The following is a 16,804-nucleotide window of genomic DNA, read 5'->3' as shown; positions in this document are numbered from 1 at the left end:
AAATGGTCCCTGTGGGATCCTGGACCTGCCCTGAGCATTCAGCTCCTTGCAGCTTCTGGCTAAAGAGGCTCCCAGGCCCAGCTCAGGGAGCTCCTGCTGCCCCTGCCCTGTTCCACATCCCTCTGACACCCTCCTGATGAAATGGGAATTGGCCCAGCCCTGGTGAAATGGGAATTGGCCCAGCCCTGGAGAAATGGGAATTGACCCAGCCCTGGTGAAATGGGAATTGAGCCAGCCCTGGTGAAATGGGAATTGAGCCAGCCCTGGTGAAATGAGAATTGACCCAGCCCTGGTGAAATCAGAATTGAGCCAGCCCTGGTGAAATGGGAATTGGCCCAGCCCTGGTGAAATGGGAATTGGCCCAGCCCTGGTGAAATGGGAATTGGCCCAGCCCTGGGGCCCTGGCCAGCCCCAGCCAGAGGTGACACCTGCGGAGGTGTCACAGCCCGGGTCCCACCCTGGACCCTGCAGGATCCCGGCTCCTGCTGCGAGAGCCACGGGAGAGGAGCTCAGGAGGAAAAAAGGTGTCACTGATTCTGCATCTTCAGTTCTGCCTTGTTTATCAAAGTCAGTGTTTTTCTGACTAAAAGGCACTTAGATTTAAAAAGAAGAAAATTACAGGCTACGAGGCAGGGAATTAACCCTGTCCCAGCCACAGCAGGACACGGAGTGTTTACATTTGGAGTTGCTGCCTGCAGTCAAATCAAATGCCTTCTGTGGGGATGATCGCTGTGCTCGCGGCCTCTGCCCTCGACCCTGTACCAGGACTGTCACTTTTAACCTGCAAACAGTCCTTTTCCTGCCTCCCCTCCCCCGGGAATACAGGAAAAAAAAAAGAAGAACAGTTTAGAATTTGCCCAAGCCGAATACACAGGTCAGGTGGATTAGAGCAAGCTCAGGTTGGCAAATCCCAAGGGAAGCAGATGTTTTGTTTGGCGTCTCTGCCTGAAAATCCCACACCATAAACGTTCCATAATCCAGGGGAGACGGAGGGCTCTGGCAGGGGAGGGCGGTGGGCAAGGCAATGCTGCGTCTTTAATTTTCTTTTCCGAGGGAAGCAAAGTCTGCAGAGCCATGACAGCCTCGCTTGTTCAGCCCTTAATGCGCGTTGGGTTTTCTCCAGTGGAGGGCACTCGGTGCTCCACAAACTCCAGCCTCGGCACCAACCAGCTCCGGAGCATCACCGCTCTCTGGAAAGCCTCGGAATTAGACGAGAGCTGCCTCTCAGCACAGCTACAAAACACTTTAAACCCGACCGGTTAAATGGATAAACCGAGCCTGCGGGGCTGCTGAACCGGGCTCTGGCATAGCACGGGAGGCCCTGTCTGCTCCGGGAGCAGGACGAGGATGGATCGCCGTGCCCGGCAATGGCAAGAGGCGGCAGAATGAGGGATGCGAGGCGCCGGCAGAGCTTCGGTCCTTCCTCCCAGAGAAGTTGGTTCGTCTCCATCGCCCGCTCCGGCTTTTCTCGCCGATTGCCACTTAACGCCGCCGGTTCTCTGATGACTTCCACAATGGCTCTCAGAGCTTAGAGTCCCTCCCTACCCCCCCACACTCCCCCCATCCTTCGTCCTGTCTTCCCCACCCCCAACCCCTTCCCTTATCCTTTCCCTTCCTCATCCCCAAAATTCTCGCTGGTCCTCTCCGGGGAACTTTGTGGGGTTCCTGGCAGGCACGCTGGATGGCGGCGGGGCGAGCGGCAGCCGCGCTGTGACATGAAGATGCTGATGGTTTAGAGCGAAGGAGCCGGTTTTGGAAAAGAGAGAGAGAGGCGAGGGGAAAGCGAAAAAAAAAAAAAAAAAAAAAAAGGGAAGAGAGAGGAGAAAACAGCTGGAGGAAGGCGAAGGAGGACGTTATTGATGACAAAAGGATGGGTGAGTGAACTTTTGTGGTTTGTTTGCTGGCACAGCTGCAGCTGCGGGGTGGATTTTGCAGCTGGATTATTCGCCGGTGGCGGCGGGGGGGGCACCGGGAGCAGCAGCCAGCGGCGCATTCCGCTGCCAGGTGACTCACGGCACTTGCCATTGCATTTTTAGCCCTTGTCCCCCCCTCCAGGCACGCACACACCTTTCCTCCCGCAGTGGAGCCCACGGGTGGGTTCCTGCCCCGAGTGAGGGGCTGGCCGGAGCAAAGCCCCTGTGCCGCCCACCCCCGCACGGGCACCGGGAGCTGCGGCTGTGCCCGACACCCCAAAATTCCTGCCGGCTTCGCCTCCCGATCCCCCCGGCGCCGTTCGGGCTGCCGTTAACACTTGGCAGGATGTGGGAAGCAAAGGGGAGGGAAGGGGGAGTTGTTTCTTGCATAGGTGGTTTTGAAGAGGCTGAAAAGATGCCCCCGGTACCTCTGCTACATTTCCAGCAGTCATTTGCCAGTCGGGGTTTTTTCGGAGTGTGACAGGTTTATTCCCCTCCTTCCTTCCCCCCTCCCCAGCCCCCGAGTCTCTAACAGCGAGAACATATTTCTAGCTGGCTGCTGCTGGCAAAGAGAACGGAGCAAAAAAAATGAGGATTTAAATTACAAATCTACCCATTAAAGTGGAAGGCAGGGGCATTCCAGATCAGGAATTATTTTTGCAGATTGTCTCTTGGTTTAAAATTGGATTAAAGACCTGCAGCACTGGGTTGGTTTTTTTGTGTGTGTGTGACAAATAATAAAGTGATTATTTATCAAGGAGATATGAGCCCTTGAAATATTTCCTGTTGGAAGAATGCATTTTCATTCTCAGCAAGACTGCAACTCTGGAGGCAGCAGCCCTAAAATTATTCCAGGCGTGCAGATGGGTGTTGGGGGTTCTGACACCCCCTCCACGCCCTCTCATAATTATTCAGGCTTCTGTATATTCAATTATTACGTACGTCCTCACATCCAGCACTGCTGCTGTGTGACAAACATGACATCTTAAAGGCAAACCCTTAAAATCAGTCAGGAGAGGGGAATTGAAATAGAAATAGAAACACCCCCCTTTAAACTTTCTGTGTTTGCTGCTATCTGGAAGGGTTGGGGTGGGTATTTTCATCATCTGCTGGATTAATTCAAATTAATAACTGTTTAGGTATTCACAGCCATATGTGGGTGAGCTAAATGAACATGGGTTAAGGCAGTGGTTCATTTGAAAGGAATACATCTTCTACCTTTACCTGGCACTGGGGTCCCGTGCCAGCATTCCTGGTACACGTCTCTGTATGGATGAACTTCGTTTCTCTGCATCTGTTCTTGTATTTTAGGTACATAAAACTCACGAGTTTTACTTAAACCTACTCTTAAACCTGAACCATTCAGCGCAAAAAGTAAGACCTTTACTTAGTGCCTCATTTTACAATAAATACAGGTTATAAAGATGGATCAAACTTCAGGAGGAGCAGATTTCACTCTTTCTGGGGTAATTTTGGGGGGATTAGACTTGCAGTTGCTTTTCCTTGAGGAGCACGTTGAGCAGCACGTAGGAGCAGAAGCTCTGGCTCATTTCCTCTCCAGCACTATGGAGCATCCAGCACAGTGACTTGACAAATATGTTTATTGTTCAAACCTCAGCACGGAGCGCTAAGGACACCCCAGCTCCTCGGAGAGCCGGGGGACAGGAGCGCAGCCGGGAGGGAACAGGCTCCTGCTGCTCCTGGGGGACCCTGAGCCCCACCAAGGGAGCCTGGTGGTGGCGGGGGCAGGAGAGACGGCCAGGCAGGCGCTCCAAGGACGGCGATTTGCACCACAAAGAGCCGAGGCAGGAGGCAAACAGGTTGTCTCCCAAATCCCGGCTCGGCTCAGGCTGTCCCCGAGCCCCCGGTGACGCGGTAATCTGGTAATTTACCTGCCAGGCTTTCCAACGGCCCTTTTTCCTTTCGGATCTTGCAGGTCTCCATGTAATCAAGCAGCGGGGAGGCTCCTGGGTGCTGCTGGGGCTGCTTCCCCTGGCGCTGCTGGCGGGGCTGGCGGGCGCTCAGCGAGCCTGCCCCAAGAACTGCCGCTGCGACGGCAAGATCGTGTACTGCGAGTCGCACGCCTTCCGGGACATCCCCCACAACATCTCCGGCGGCTCCCAGGGCTTGTCCCTGCGCTACAACAGCATCCAGAAGCTGAAATCCCACCAGTTCGCGGGCCTCAATCAGCTCATATGGCTTTACCTTGACCACAACTACATCAGCTCTGTGGATGAGGATGCCTTCCAGGGGATCCGCCGGCTGAAGGAGCTGATCCTGAGCTCCAACAAAATCACCCACCTGCACAACAAGACCTTCCACCCCGTGCCCAACCTCCGCAACCTGGACCTGTCCTACAACAAGCTGCAAGTGCTGCAGGCGGAGCAGTTCAAGGGCCTCCGCAAGCTCCTGATCCTGCACCTGAGGTCCAACTCGCTGAAAACGGTGCCCATCCGCGTTTTCCAGGACTGCCGCAACCTCGACTTCCTGGATTTGGGCTACAACCGCCTGCGGAGCTTGTCCCGCAACGCGTTCGCCGGCCTCTTGAAGCTGACGGAGCTCCACTTGGAGCACAACCAGTTTTCTAAGATCAATTTTGCCCACTTCCCGCGGCTCTTCAACCTCCGCTCCATTTACTTGCAGTGGAATAGGATCCGCTCCATCAGCCAGGGATTGACGTGGACCTGGAGTTCCTTGCACAACTTGGATTTATCAGGCAATGACATCGCAGGGGTAGAGCCCGGCACCTTCCAGTGCCTGCCCAACCTGCAAAAGCTGAACCTGGATTCCAACAAACTCACCAACATCTCTCAGGAGACCATCAACACGTGGATCTCGCTCATCTCCATCACTCTCTCCGGGAATATGTGGGAATGTACTCGAAGCATCTGCCCCCTGTTTAATTGGCTTAAGAATTTCAAGGGAAATAAGGAGAGCACCATGATCTGTGCGGGCCCCAAACACATCCAGGGCGAGAAGGTGAGCGACGCCGTGGAAACCTATAATATCTGTGCTGAAATCCAGGTGGTGGCCACTGAAAGGTCCTACCAGGCTCCCAAAACCCCCCAGAGACCCGTGTTCATCCCCAGGCCCACCGTCTCCAAACTGGAAAGCCACCAGCCGACATCTGCAATGCCAAGCCCTTCCGCAGACGTCCCCACGCCCGCGGTGGAGCCGGAATACGAGCACGTGTCCTTCCACAAGATCATCGCGGGGAGCGTGGCCCTCTTTCTCTCCGTGGCCATGATCCTGCTGGTCATCTACGTGTCCTGGAAGCGTTATCCCGCCAGCATGAAGCAGCTCCAGCAGCACACGCTCATGAAGAGGCGCAGGAAAAAGGCCCGGGAGTCAGAGAGGCAAATGAACTCCCCTTTGCAGGAATATTACGTGGACTACAAGCCAACAAACTCTGAGACCATGGATGTATCCGTTAATGGATCTGGGCCCTGCACCTACACCATCTCTGGCTCCAGGGAATGCGAGGTATGAACCATGATCCTCCTAAAACCATTTCAGCTGCTGGGAAGGAGAGGTAAATGTTCGAAGCTCTTGAGGTATCTCTCTATATTATTAGAAAGATTAATGAGATTTTGCTTTTGGTTTTTTTTTTTTCCCTGCGTTGGGGTTTGCTCTGTAGAGGGTTCTCTCATGTTAAATGACAACAGGCAGGGAAGGGATGGTGATTATTTTGAATAATTAAGACTTATTAAAAAAGCGATTAAGTTGGAGTCAACAACTGTGATAAAGGCATCTGGAGTGTTGTTCTCCTCCTGTTTGCACCCATTTGATGAGCTGTGGCTACAACCAAATCCTATTTTTAATGGATTGGTAGATACAGAGGAGCCTATGAGCCTTTTCTGGTTTAAAACTAAATATGAAAACCTCCTTTCTCCAGGCCCCACATCAAATCTTGAGGGGTTTGTGGCCTATTTAATGATGATGCCAGAGATTTCCTGCATTTTTGATCTGGTTCAGGAGCAAACCAGGGGAGGACAACAGGACTGCAGCAGGATCTTGGAGTTGTTTTCCTGGAGCAGAAGGAACACAGGGGCTCCTCTGGATGTGAGCCTCTGTCAAACAGCACATTTGCAAGTATCTGGGTTGGGAGAAGGGGATTCCAGGAGGGTTTAATTTCATTTCAGTGATCAGCAGAGGCTTAGACAGCCCTGCTGGAGTTGATTTCCACAATCTTCAGGATTTGACTCAGCAACACGGGAAACACAATCAGGAAAAGCTCTCAGCACTTCTCTTCTGTTGTCCAGCTTTGCAAAGAAATTCTAAATTGCTTTGTTGCTCTCCTGGCAATGACTCCACTGCTGTGGATGCAGGAATGGGTTTGCTTGGAATGCTGCTGCTTATTTAGAGCTGGCAGAGGAGGATTTGCACAATTCCATTGCAGTCCTGATCACTTAATGCTGCTTGTGAGGTGGCACCAGGTGGACTTTCCTTCCTTGGTCGTGGATGTTCTACCTGAGAATGTTCCATGTGCCTGTTGGAGTTTATTCCCACCCCTTTGTGCAGGCTGGGATTGGCTGCGGGAATTGTGAGCCCTGGCTTTGGCACCCAGGTGCTGTGGGAGGTGTGGTGGAGATGAGCAGAGGGGGATCTGCAGTTCTGGGATCTGGATTGCTCAAAACACAGTGTTTTCATTCTCTGACAGTGGGGCGCCTCTGAGAGGTTTCATATTTGGCACCTGAAGTCCTCAGGTGGTTTTGAACTGTGGAGTTTAAGGGGAAGGAAGAAAAATGCCTGGTTTGGGGTCGCTTTCTCTGGAGCAGTGCTGTCTTCAGAACAGAGAACCACTTGCCACGTCCCTGTCATTGCTCCGGGAAAACGTAGAATGAAGGTGTGCGGTTTGGTTTGTTCTCTGTTACCAGCACAAGTGGAGAATGAGTGATGTTCAAGTTATTTTGAATTTCCCCTGGCTGTCACAGAGAGCATTAATCTGGCCTGGAAGGCTCTGTCCCCTAACACCACTGAAGTTTCACTAGCTTGACTGAAATGTTGTTTCATTTACTGCGTGGTGGGAAGCAGACAGATGAATGCACACGTGATAACTGAGGATCCAGGTGATGGCACCACCACCCCTAATGCATTTGGGATCTCAGAAGACAGGCGTGGTGTTTGGGAGACTGGGATTTGGATAATTCAGATGACAGCGGGCAATTCCGAGGTTCAAGAGTCCTCCCAGGTGCAGCAGCGTGGGGTCAGTGTGGTGCAATTCCCCCAGGTGGCCGCGGTTGCTGCACACAGCAATAAACACCAGGGGACCCCAGCTCACCTGGCTTCCAGGTGCTGTGGCAGCACCAGGACGGTGTAATTTGGATTAAATGAAACCGATGACAACTCTGCAGGACTGGGGTGGGGGGGGTTGTGGTGCCCTGGGTGTAAATCAGACCGTGCAGGACGCCCCAGAGCCACGTCTGACAGGTCACTCTGTGTTTGTGTCCTTATTGAACATCCAGTGGGTCTTTGCACACTGTTAGAGACTAATAAAATATAGAGAATGATAAAGACTTCAGGAGCTGGAAAGCAGATCGTTGGAGGCACATGTAGCAACCCAAAGCCCCCACTGAAATCCTGTCTTCAGCTTGGATTTGACATTCTGCGTCTCCATAGCTACAAGGTTCCACTTGTAAAAGGAGAGATATTCATTGTACAGCACTTAAAAATGGTAAAAAAATCCCTTGTAGAGTCTTCAACGGTGGAAAGGGTTTGTGTTTGGTGAAAAAAAATAGGAAATGGAACCTCTCTTTATTTCCTAATTTACCCGTACTTGTGGAAAACTATTATTTTGTGCAGGTGTGATGCAGCTCAGGCGCATCCTCCCCTGGGGCTGCCTGGCTCATTCCCTGGGCTCAGCCTTAGGTTTCTCCCAAAAATAGAAGGCCTCAGAGGGGAGAGGAGTGCCTGGATACCTGTGTGAGGGCAGGCAGGCTCCAGGACTCATTGATTGATTTTACTTCTTTTAGCAGTTGATTGATTTTACCTCTTTTAGCAGTATTTTCCAAAGCATTGTCTGCTTTCATGTGTTCTCCCACCATGCCTGGGGGCAGCTGAGGGTCCAGAAATGGTGTGATTTTGGGAAGGGGTGATGGATCAGTTCCATTTGAACTGGGAAAGGAACGAGGTGCCCGACCAGACTCTGCTGTGGGTGCTGGGGTGGGGTTTGAGGTCGGGCGAGCAGAGCTGGTACCTTCACAGGGATCATCTTGGGTGTGGAAGCATCCAGCTCATCTCATCCATAAACCACTCATTTTCCGTGGCAGAACTGGCCTGGGAATAATGTGCTGAGGTATTTCCACAGGTTCTTTTCTCCGCAGCAGCTCCAGGGATGGAGCTGGTTTAAAATTCTATGGGGTTTTGAGCATTCAGCAGAGGCCCGCAGGTGCGAGCTGCCCTGGAGCAGGGCAGGTACAGCTGTGCTTTGTGGGGCTGCTTTTCCCAGTCCCTGCTTCAGGAATGACTCTTTGTGCTGGGGGAGGGAGCCAAAGGCAGGCTGGCTGCAGACAGGAGTGACTTTGGCAGCAGTGGGATTATAATCACTGACACCTGGCCTGTGCTCCTCTGTTTAGTCTCTTGGCAGGGCTTGCTGAAATAACTGGATGCTCCTGATTTTGGCTCTGGCCATCCAGTTAGCAGAGTGCTGCTCCCTCAGCCTGGGATTTGCTTTGTGCGTCTCCCTCCCTCCCACTTTCCCGTTTATTTGTACATTTGCTGGAGATCTGGAAGCTGTAAAAAGGGATTTCATAAAGCCAGCTATGGTGTTCTGTATTTCATGCGTATCACACTCACAGAAGATCTGAGAATGGCTCGCTGGAAGGTGCTGTGGGGAGAAGGAAAATGTTTCTGTCTCCTGGAAGGTCACTGCTGTCCCCTTTCCCCAGCTGGCAGGGACAAAACAAGCAACAGGCAGACAGGTGAACAGCTTTTTTGTGTGAACTGAGCGCTCTGAGGTCGCTTTTTGCACCTCTCCTTCTCCATGCCTGGCCACATCCCGTGGATAAACAGCTGCCTGCTCACACACAGGGACAGCTCTGCTGTGTTTTCCACAGGAGTCAGGACAGGGCTGGGTGTCACTCGTGTTCACACGTTTTAAACCAGACACACGGAATCACCTCCAGCTGGAATCCTGCTCCTTCCCCTCTCTCCACTGGGAAGAAGTGCATTGATAAAGGAATTAAACGTATGCAGGCTTGCTGGGCTGCTGCAGACCTTCTTCTGAGCCTAATTTAAAGGGAAATGTTGGCATGCTGGTTTTATTATTTATTTATTAAACATCATGGGGCTGCTTGGAACAAGAGGATAAACCAGAATAATTTCCATCTCCAGAGAGGGTTTAGGGTGAGGTTCCAGTTCTTTAACTCAGCATTAAAAGGGGTGCCTGGGGGTTCAGCCTAAGCTCAGGGGGTTTTGGGACCACATGGGAGAAATCACTCAAGGACTGCCTGAATTATACATTTTTAATTTTATTTTTTTTTTTTTTAAGAGCAGTGGTTGCATTCCCTTTGATCATCAGCCAGAGGGGTTTGAGAGGAATGTTGAGCAAGGACCCCATGGCTGAGGTGTGAGTTCACCAGAGCTCGGGGGAATGGAAAGGGGAGTGATCCCACAGGTGGGACTTGGCAAAGAGGTCCCCGGGGAGGTGAGGAGTGAGGAGAATTAGAGCAGGAACTCCTCACTGACCCTCCGTGCTCACTGCAGGGCCGAAGCAGCAGGGTTCTTTCCCGTGACTCTTGTGGGACACAGGAGGACGAGCGCTGTTAGCCGAACTGTTCAGCTCCCTTCTGTGCTGTGCCTCCTTCTCTCCTCTCTTCTCCCAGCCCTCTGTGACTCTGGAACCTGGATTTCTGTTGGGCTGTGAACGGAGGGTGAACCAGCCCAAGGGAAGTGTCCGGAGCCCTGGGTTTGTGTGGGCAGAGCCAGGAGAGGGGAAGGTGACAGTGCTGCTCCTCAGGGCTCTGCCCATGGAGGGACGGCTCAGAAGGGGCTCAGAGAAGACACATTTTAGAAATCATCGAATCATAAAAGGGTTTTGGGTGGAAGGAGCCTTTAAGGTCACCCAGTGCCACCCCCTGCCATGGGCAGGGACACCTTCCACAGTTGCTCCAAGCCCTGTCCAGCCTGGCCTTGGACATTCCAGAGATGGGGCAGTTTTTATCACTCCGAGCCTTTATTTGCCCTTGGCATTGCAAATATAACCCCAGTCTAAGGGGAGGTGTGCTGGAGAGGCACCAGTGATGTAGCAAGAAATGCACAGGGGCAAAATTTCCCTGGGCTCAGCACTTGTAAAGTGTGAGAGTTCCCAAAGATGTTCCCAAAATTGACTGGCCGTGTTTCCGGCGGAGCTGAGCCAGCTGTGCCTCCTGCAGCAATTGAGGGCTGCAGATTTGGAAAGGAAATGCAGGAGGATGTGGAACACTTCTGAAACTCTTACTCGGTGCTTCCTCTGGTGCCTGGCTGAGAGAGGAGCTCATCAGGAATTTGGGCTTGGGGTACAGGTGCTGTTCAGACCTTGGAAGTGGATTGCTCTGGGATAATGCAGAGCTCAGAGGCAAAGGAAGGAGCTGAATCCACCTCTCCCAAATTCTCCTGAGCTTGGGAACTTCCCTGAGCAGAGTCCAGGCACTGCATTTGCTCCATTAGGTCTTGCCCTGAGGCTGACAGCTCATTAACAGCGCTCTGTAATTGCACTGTGGAGTCCCAGCCTCAGGCACAATGTCCAGCTGGGATCATCCTCCCTCTGCTTCCTCTTCACCTTTTTTCCTACTTCCCCAAATGCTGCCGCTTTCCAGAGCCCTGGTGGTTTAAGTTATGTCCCGTGAGGGTGCTCCAGTGGAGAGGCTGCTGCACTGAAGAGCTTTGTACAAGGGAGGAGGACACTTGTTATTCCCGTTATGTTCCTTGGGAGGGATTCCTACACTCCTGGAATTGTGACAGGTGCCCTCTTCCCTCTCCATCTCCCTTTTCCTTGCTCTCCCTGCTCCCCCTGCCTTTGCTTGCACTCTGATGAGCCGCCAGTGTTCTAAGGAGGAGAAAGGAATAGATTTTAGTGGAGCTTATGCCAGCAGCAACAACACTCATGGAATTAGGGAAAGAATCTGTTCAATTGCGGGGTTTAATTTTGAACACACACAAAATACACGACACACTCTGGGGATGGGGGGCAAACAATTTTATTAGGAAATGTCCTGCTGCTGGAAATGTTCCTGAGACTCTCCTCCTAGATAACAGAGCTGACCTGAGCCTGGATGTTGGGAATCTTCCCCAAAATCCAGTGGCTCCAGTGGCACGGAGCAGGCCAGGAATAAAAAGGAATAACCAGGGCTGTGATGGTTTGCTCTGCTCCTGGACATTCCTTTGGATGCAGAAGACATCCACAGGCTTCAAATCCCTTGGGATTGTGGTCCAGACCCCAGCTTTCCCTGGAGGTGCTCGTGGTACCACTGGAATTGTCAGCCTGTCCCGGTGGGAGCTGCCAGCGCTCGGAAGCGTGCGTCCCTCGCTCCTGGGTGCAACCCGGGGTGTGAAGCTGCGACGGGAGAGCTCCACGTGATCCGTGCCCACGGCACTGCCAGCAGCCCGGGCTGTGGTTCCCAGGCAGGTGTTCCAGCCCCGACCTGGCTGCGGCCAGAGACGCCTCTGACGCGGCTCAGCTTTTCTCACCTCTGCCCCTTGTGCGGCCACGTGGGCTCAGATCACCCCTGGATCTTCCCACCTCCGCAAAACGGCGAGGGGCTCGACCCTGAGGGGTTTCCAGGGAGTCGTCAGCTCTGGCCCCAGTGCAGAATTTCTTTGTTGAAGCTGTAGCACACAGGGAAAGGACGACATCAGAGGCTGTTGGCAACGCTGGCTTCTCGGCCTGCAGGATTTGTTTTGCCTTTGCCTTTTTAATTTACAAGGAAATAGGAATCTCTTCCTGGCAGATCGATCGGTCGTGGTGGTGTCATGGGCAATGGATTGGGAATTCCAAGAAGAAGGAAGGGAAGGCCAGAAAATGCTGATTATCTCAGATTTCTCACCTTCTGTGCATATCGAGCTGCAGTAAAACTCCCCTTTTGTTCCTTAGCTCAAATATAGATTTATTTTGGGGTTCTTTAGATACATTTGGATGAAATTGGCTGGAGCAGGAGCAGTTCTCGGGTGCTGGCAAGGCAGAGTCTCCTCAAAGCTCTGTGGTCCAGGGATGTGTCTCCATCCATGGGCAAATTCCTACAAAAAGGCTTTGTGAGGATGCTGGAGCTTCTCTGCTTTGTTTTCTATCCTTTGTGGGACTTCCTTTCCATTCATATTTTAAGCTCTCAAATCTCATGAGATAAGGAACGTTCTCCTGACTTTTAGTGCCTACATCATATCAAAATCTCTTTGCTTTGAAGGTTCCTTTTTTTTTCCTGTTCTTTCACCAACACAATTTTATTCCATTTCCTCTGAAATAAACAATAACAAAAAGAAAAATAATATTTGTGTGTTTAGGCTGTGGGGAAAACCAACATGATCAATTTGACCATGATCTAGGGAGGCCTTTGATGTTGTGTCCTTGTACAGGCATGTATTTTGTTCACGGAGAAAATTGATTTTATTCTTGATTTTAACCCGAGATTTGTGAGTCCTCTAGTCAAATAAAACACTGAATCTTTCCTGCCTGAACATTTCAGCTGCAGAAGGGTTGTGCCAGAAGGGAAACGAGCTGGCTGTGAAGTGGGAAGGGACGTGGCACATCCTTCGTGGCAGCAGGCAGAGCTCAGGAATTACAGTGGGGTACAAAGCTTTGGGGCCAGTGTTTCCACCTGCTCCTGGAATAAATACACGGGGTGGGAAAGGCAATCCCCGTCTCCCACATTTGGTAGGCAGTGAATGAAAGAATCCCTTATGGAGCAGGAGGTTTTTTGTAATTTTTATTTTCCCCCATGTAAACTGTGGTTAAGATTTTTCTTATCGTATGAAAGAAGTGTGATTTTCCTTTATGTTACTTGGCTGTTGATGCAATCAAGAGGCAATTGATGGTGAAATATGGAAGAAGTGGGATTTTCCTTTATGTTACTTGGGTGTTAATCCATTTAAAAAACAATAGATGGTGAAAGAAGGCAAGAATTATGTGTGTTTGGGCAGCAGCTGACAAATTCCAGGTTTAATCACTGCATGGAAACACCAAAGGAGTAATTTTTTTTTTTTTTTTTTTGCTTGGGAGAACAGGACACAGCAAATAATCTGAGCCAGAAAGAGGAAATGAGACCTGAAGTGTGATTTTCCTTGGAGGAGTTGGCCAGGGAGTGGGGCAGCCCGGGATTTGGGAATCCTTTGGCAATACCCTGGTTTTGGGTGCTCCAGCCCAGGGGTGGAACAGCTCAGCCCAAGGTTAGGCCAAGGTTAGGCCTCCAGGGCACTGGGCCAAGGAAGGACCTGTTGGGCACCGAGTGCGAGGTGTCCGTGGAAAAGTCAGGCCCACTCCCCACGTCTTGCACTCTCATCCACCCAAACCCCATTTTCCCGTGTTTTTCCAACACACTGAGGGTGCCTTTGATGAAAAGACTTGAGTTGTGCTGGCTTTGCTCGTTTTCAGCCAGTCCCCATTAAAACCAGCCTCTGAAAGCCCTGCTGATGCCTCACTGCTCCCATCCTTCACTGCCACAGCCATTTGGATTATCTCTGGGCCGTGATGGATGCTTTAAAAGGAACCAACAAGGCCATCAAATTCCTGCCCTGGTTCAACCAGCATTCGTTAATGTTCTAAATCGTCTTGGGCCTGAAATGTGCTGCTTCTTAAATTTAGAAGGATGTGATTGCCTAAAGCCTCTCCACGTGTTAATTAAATCATCATAATTGTGGTTTCTGGAGATTGACAGGTTATAAATAGTTTTCCTTCTCCCCCTCCTGCAATAATTGTTGGGAATGACAGGCAAACCAGCCATTGTTTAACTGTGCCTCTGACACTGCTCTTCCCATTCCAACCCCATTTCTCTGCTGGGACTTGATTGTCCTGAAATAATCAGCAGTGTCATCCTCAAAGGCTGCTTAATTGCCAGGCACTTCTCACATTACAGGACAAGGAGAGAAGTGCTTTTCATCATTATCCCTTTAATTTAAGGATGGGAGGTCAGGAGCTCCAGAGGTCAGGGAGGAGGAGGAGGTTCGTGTACACACTCGTGACAGGGCGCTCTGAATAAACACTGACATATTTTAGTCATCATTCTACCTCCATCTATCCTGTTGCATCCAAGATTTTGTGGAAATAGAAGCCTTGGTGTTCTGAACATCGTTTTCCTCTGTTGCTGCCATGGAATGGTTTGGGTCAGAGGGACCTTAAATCCCATCCAGGGCCACCCCTGCCATGGCAGGGACACCTCCCACTGTCCCAGGCTGCTCCAAGCCCCGTCCAGCCTGGCCTTGGGCACTTCCAGGGATCCAGGGGCAGCCACAGCTGCTCTGGGAATTCCACCCCAGCCCCTCCCCAGCCTCCCAGGGAGGAATTCCTTTCTGATATCCCATCCATGAACCCTCCAGCTCAAAGCCATTAAAGGCAGTTTAAATCACCAGGTCCAGCTTTGCTGTGCAGTCACTGGAAGAAGGCAGAACAACCTGGTGGGATCACACCTGCTCTGGAAACAAATCCCAGTTACAGTTCAGAGGGTGGAAAAGAAAATGCTGCGAACACTGGTCAAGACTTTGTACCCTTCTCTCTGCTCCCCTCCCGATCTTCCCCAGCTTCAGAGCAGCTCTGTCTGGAGTGTGTGGGAATGAGGCAGGAAGGATGGGAATGGGAACACCCTCTGGCTGGCATTATGCACGATCCCACTGGGCAATTAGGCTCTGCTCCCCTTTAATGTGGGTCTGCAGCTGTTTGCAGCTCTAATTTGCAGAAGAACCTCAGGCTAGAGCTTGGCCTGCTGCTCTGGATCCTCCTTCCTCTTCCAATTATCCAAGGAAACCACACCAGTTCCTTGAGCTCCGGAGTGCTGGGACGTGTCCTGCTGATTGGCACGGTCCAGGGCTCTGCAAAATTCAAGGATCTACTCAATAGTGGAATCAAAAAGATTGGAAATTGAAATGGAATTGCTTAGGTTGGAAAAACTCTCTAAAATCATCGAGTCCGCTGCCAAGGCCACCACTGATCACGCCCTCAAGTGCCACATCCACATGGATTTTAAATCCCACTGGGGATGCAGACTCCACCACCGCCCTTGTTCAATGCCTGAAAACCCTTCTGGGGAAGAGATTTCCCTCGATGTCCAACCTGACCCTCCCTTGGTGCAACCTGAGGCCGCTTCCTCATGTTGGAGAAAGTTCCTCCATGGGAAACTCAACCCTTCTTTCCAAGACTGGAGCATGTCCCTCCTTGCTGTGAGTTTGGCAGGCAGGAGGATCCAGGATGAGGCCGCAGGGCTTGGGAGCTGTTGCAAACTCTGCTGTAAGGTGTTGTGAGCAGGCAAAGCTCTCTTCATCACAAACTGTTGTGCTTCAAAAGGAGACAGCAAAGCAAGGCCGTGTTGACTTTCATTAGAACCTGAGCACTGAAACCGGTCCTTGAACCTTTGAAAATCCCTCCTGCCTCTCTGTTCCTGCCCTCCCCTCCGCTTTCTGGGGTGCCCTGCCTTTTGCTGCTGCCTCTGTGGGGGCTCTGGAACAGGGTTGGGGTTTGGCTGCTGCTGCAGCATGAAAGGGAAAAGCATTGTCTGGAGCCCCCAGGGCCTCCAGCTGCGCCTGTTTTGTTCCTGCCATAAAAGCCAGTCTGAAGAGCTCTGCTTTGTCTTGGGGAGGCATTAGCACAAGGCTGTTTAGTGCTTTTAAACCCTATCCTATATTCAGATGCAACAGAGACTGACTTACAGCCACTCAGGTGCTGCCTCATCCCCGGAGTGAAATCGAATGATTTCAATGGAAATTCCGCAGCCATTTCTTCCCCCAGAGTTATAATTTTCTTTCTCGGAGCCTCTAAATCACTTGTTAGGCTGCTGGCTTTAAAAGCCACATCAATGTCACTTGTGAAGGCAAATGAAGGCAGAGCGTGGCTTCTCTGCAGTGGGAACACAAATTGTACAAATCAGGAGAGGAAGGAGCCCACTGGCGATTTCGAATTATGAGAGATTTTTATTTGAAAACAAAATCTATGGGCATTTCCTTTGGTGCCATTGCTTTGTTGAATACATTAAGGGTCCCAGCGTGCATAAATTCCTCAGCAATCTGAGGAATTCATTAACCTCTCTCTATTTATGATTAGCTTCCAAATTTATTCTATTAATTTTCAAGAGTGAGGTCTGGACACTGTTGTTTTGTTGTAAAAGGTGAGGAACTGGAATTAATGTTGTCACAATGAGTTTTCCATGGAGGCGATAAAGAAAAGTAGGGAAAAATTTCATATTTCCTCGGTATTTTGCCATGAGTCTCATAAATGTATTGGTGTGGTGAACTTGTCCCTGCCCATGCCAGGGCAATGGCACTGGGTGGGTTTTAAAGTCCTTCCCAACCCAAACCATTCCAGGATTTTCTGAGTCTACATCAAAAATGGAAGTGGGGCAGAGGCACTTCCCCACCTGCTTTGGCACCTTGTCCATCCACCCACCTTGAGAAATTTCGCTGTTTGCGCCACCAGTGTTTCTCTGCACTAGAAGGTGCCTCCAGAGAGCCACTTGAGGACTCACAGAACAAACTCCTCTTCCTTCCCTGATAATTTGTTCCAAAGGTTAATAACCCCCACAGCACGAAATAACTTGTCCAGCTGCTAAAATCATTCCTTTCTCCAGCGTGGCATTAAGCTCACGTGGGAGGAGGATGAATCTGGGGTTTAATCCGTGGCTCAGGAGAGCTGTGTGTGTTCCCCAGCCCCGCGGCCACAAACCCATGTGGAGATTTGCACATGGAAACAGCCCCTTCCTGCCCCTCAGCGAAATCCCATT

The 16,804-nt window shown here is 51.1% G+C and overlaps 1 protein-coding gene across 4 annotated transcripts in view; it reads left to right on the top strand.

The window, feature by feature from the left end:
- The first annotated feature begins 1,111 nt into the window (after positions 1 to 1,111).
- Positions 1,112 to 16,804, top strand: part of LRRTM4 (leucine rich repeat transmembrane neuronal 4) — a 218,044-nt gene continuing 202,351 nt past the window's right edge. For 2 of the 4 annotated variants that reach the window (XM_054000717.1, XM_054000716.1), the window contains exons 1-2: positions 1,112 to 1,874; positions 3,850 to 5,396. In XM_054000717.1, the coding sequence (XP_053856692.1) occupies positions 1,871 to 1,874; positions 3,850 to 5,396 (1,551 nt within the window). In that variant the 5' untranslated portion in view covers positions 1,112 to 1,870. Of the gene's footprint in view, positions 1,875 to 3,849; positions 5,446 to 16,804 lie in introns of all 4 variants that reach the window. The other 2 variants (XM_054000718.1, XM_054000715.1) reach the window with 2 other exon arrangements.

The sequence above is a fragment of the Vidua macroura genome, chromosome 28, assembly GCF_024509145.1.
Source record: "Vidua macroura isolate BioBank_ID:100142 chromosome 28, ASM2450914v1, whole genome shotgun sequence".
NCBI classification, from domain to species: Eukaryota; Metazoa; Chordata; class Aves; order Passeriformes; family Viduidae; genus Vidua; species Vidua macroura.
The sequence above is the reverse complement of the archived record's forward strand: the minus strand, read 5'-3'. Positions and strand labels throughout refer to the sequence as shown.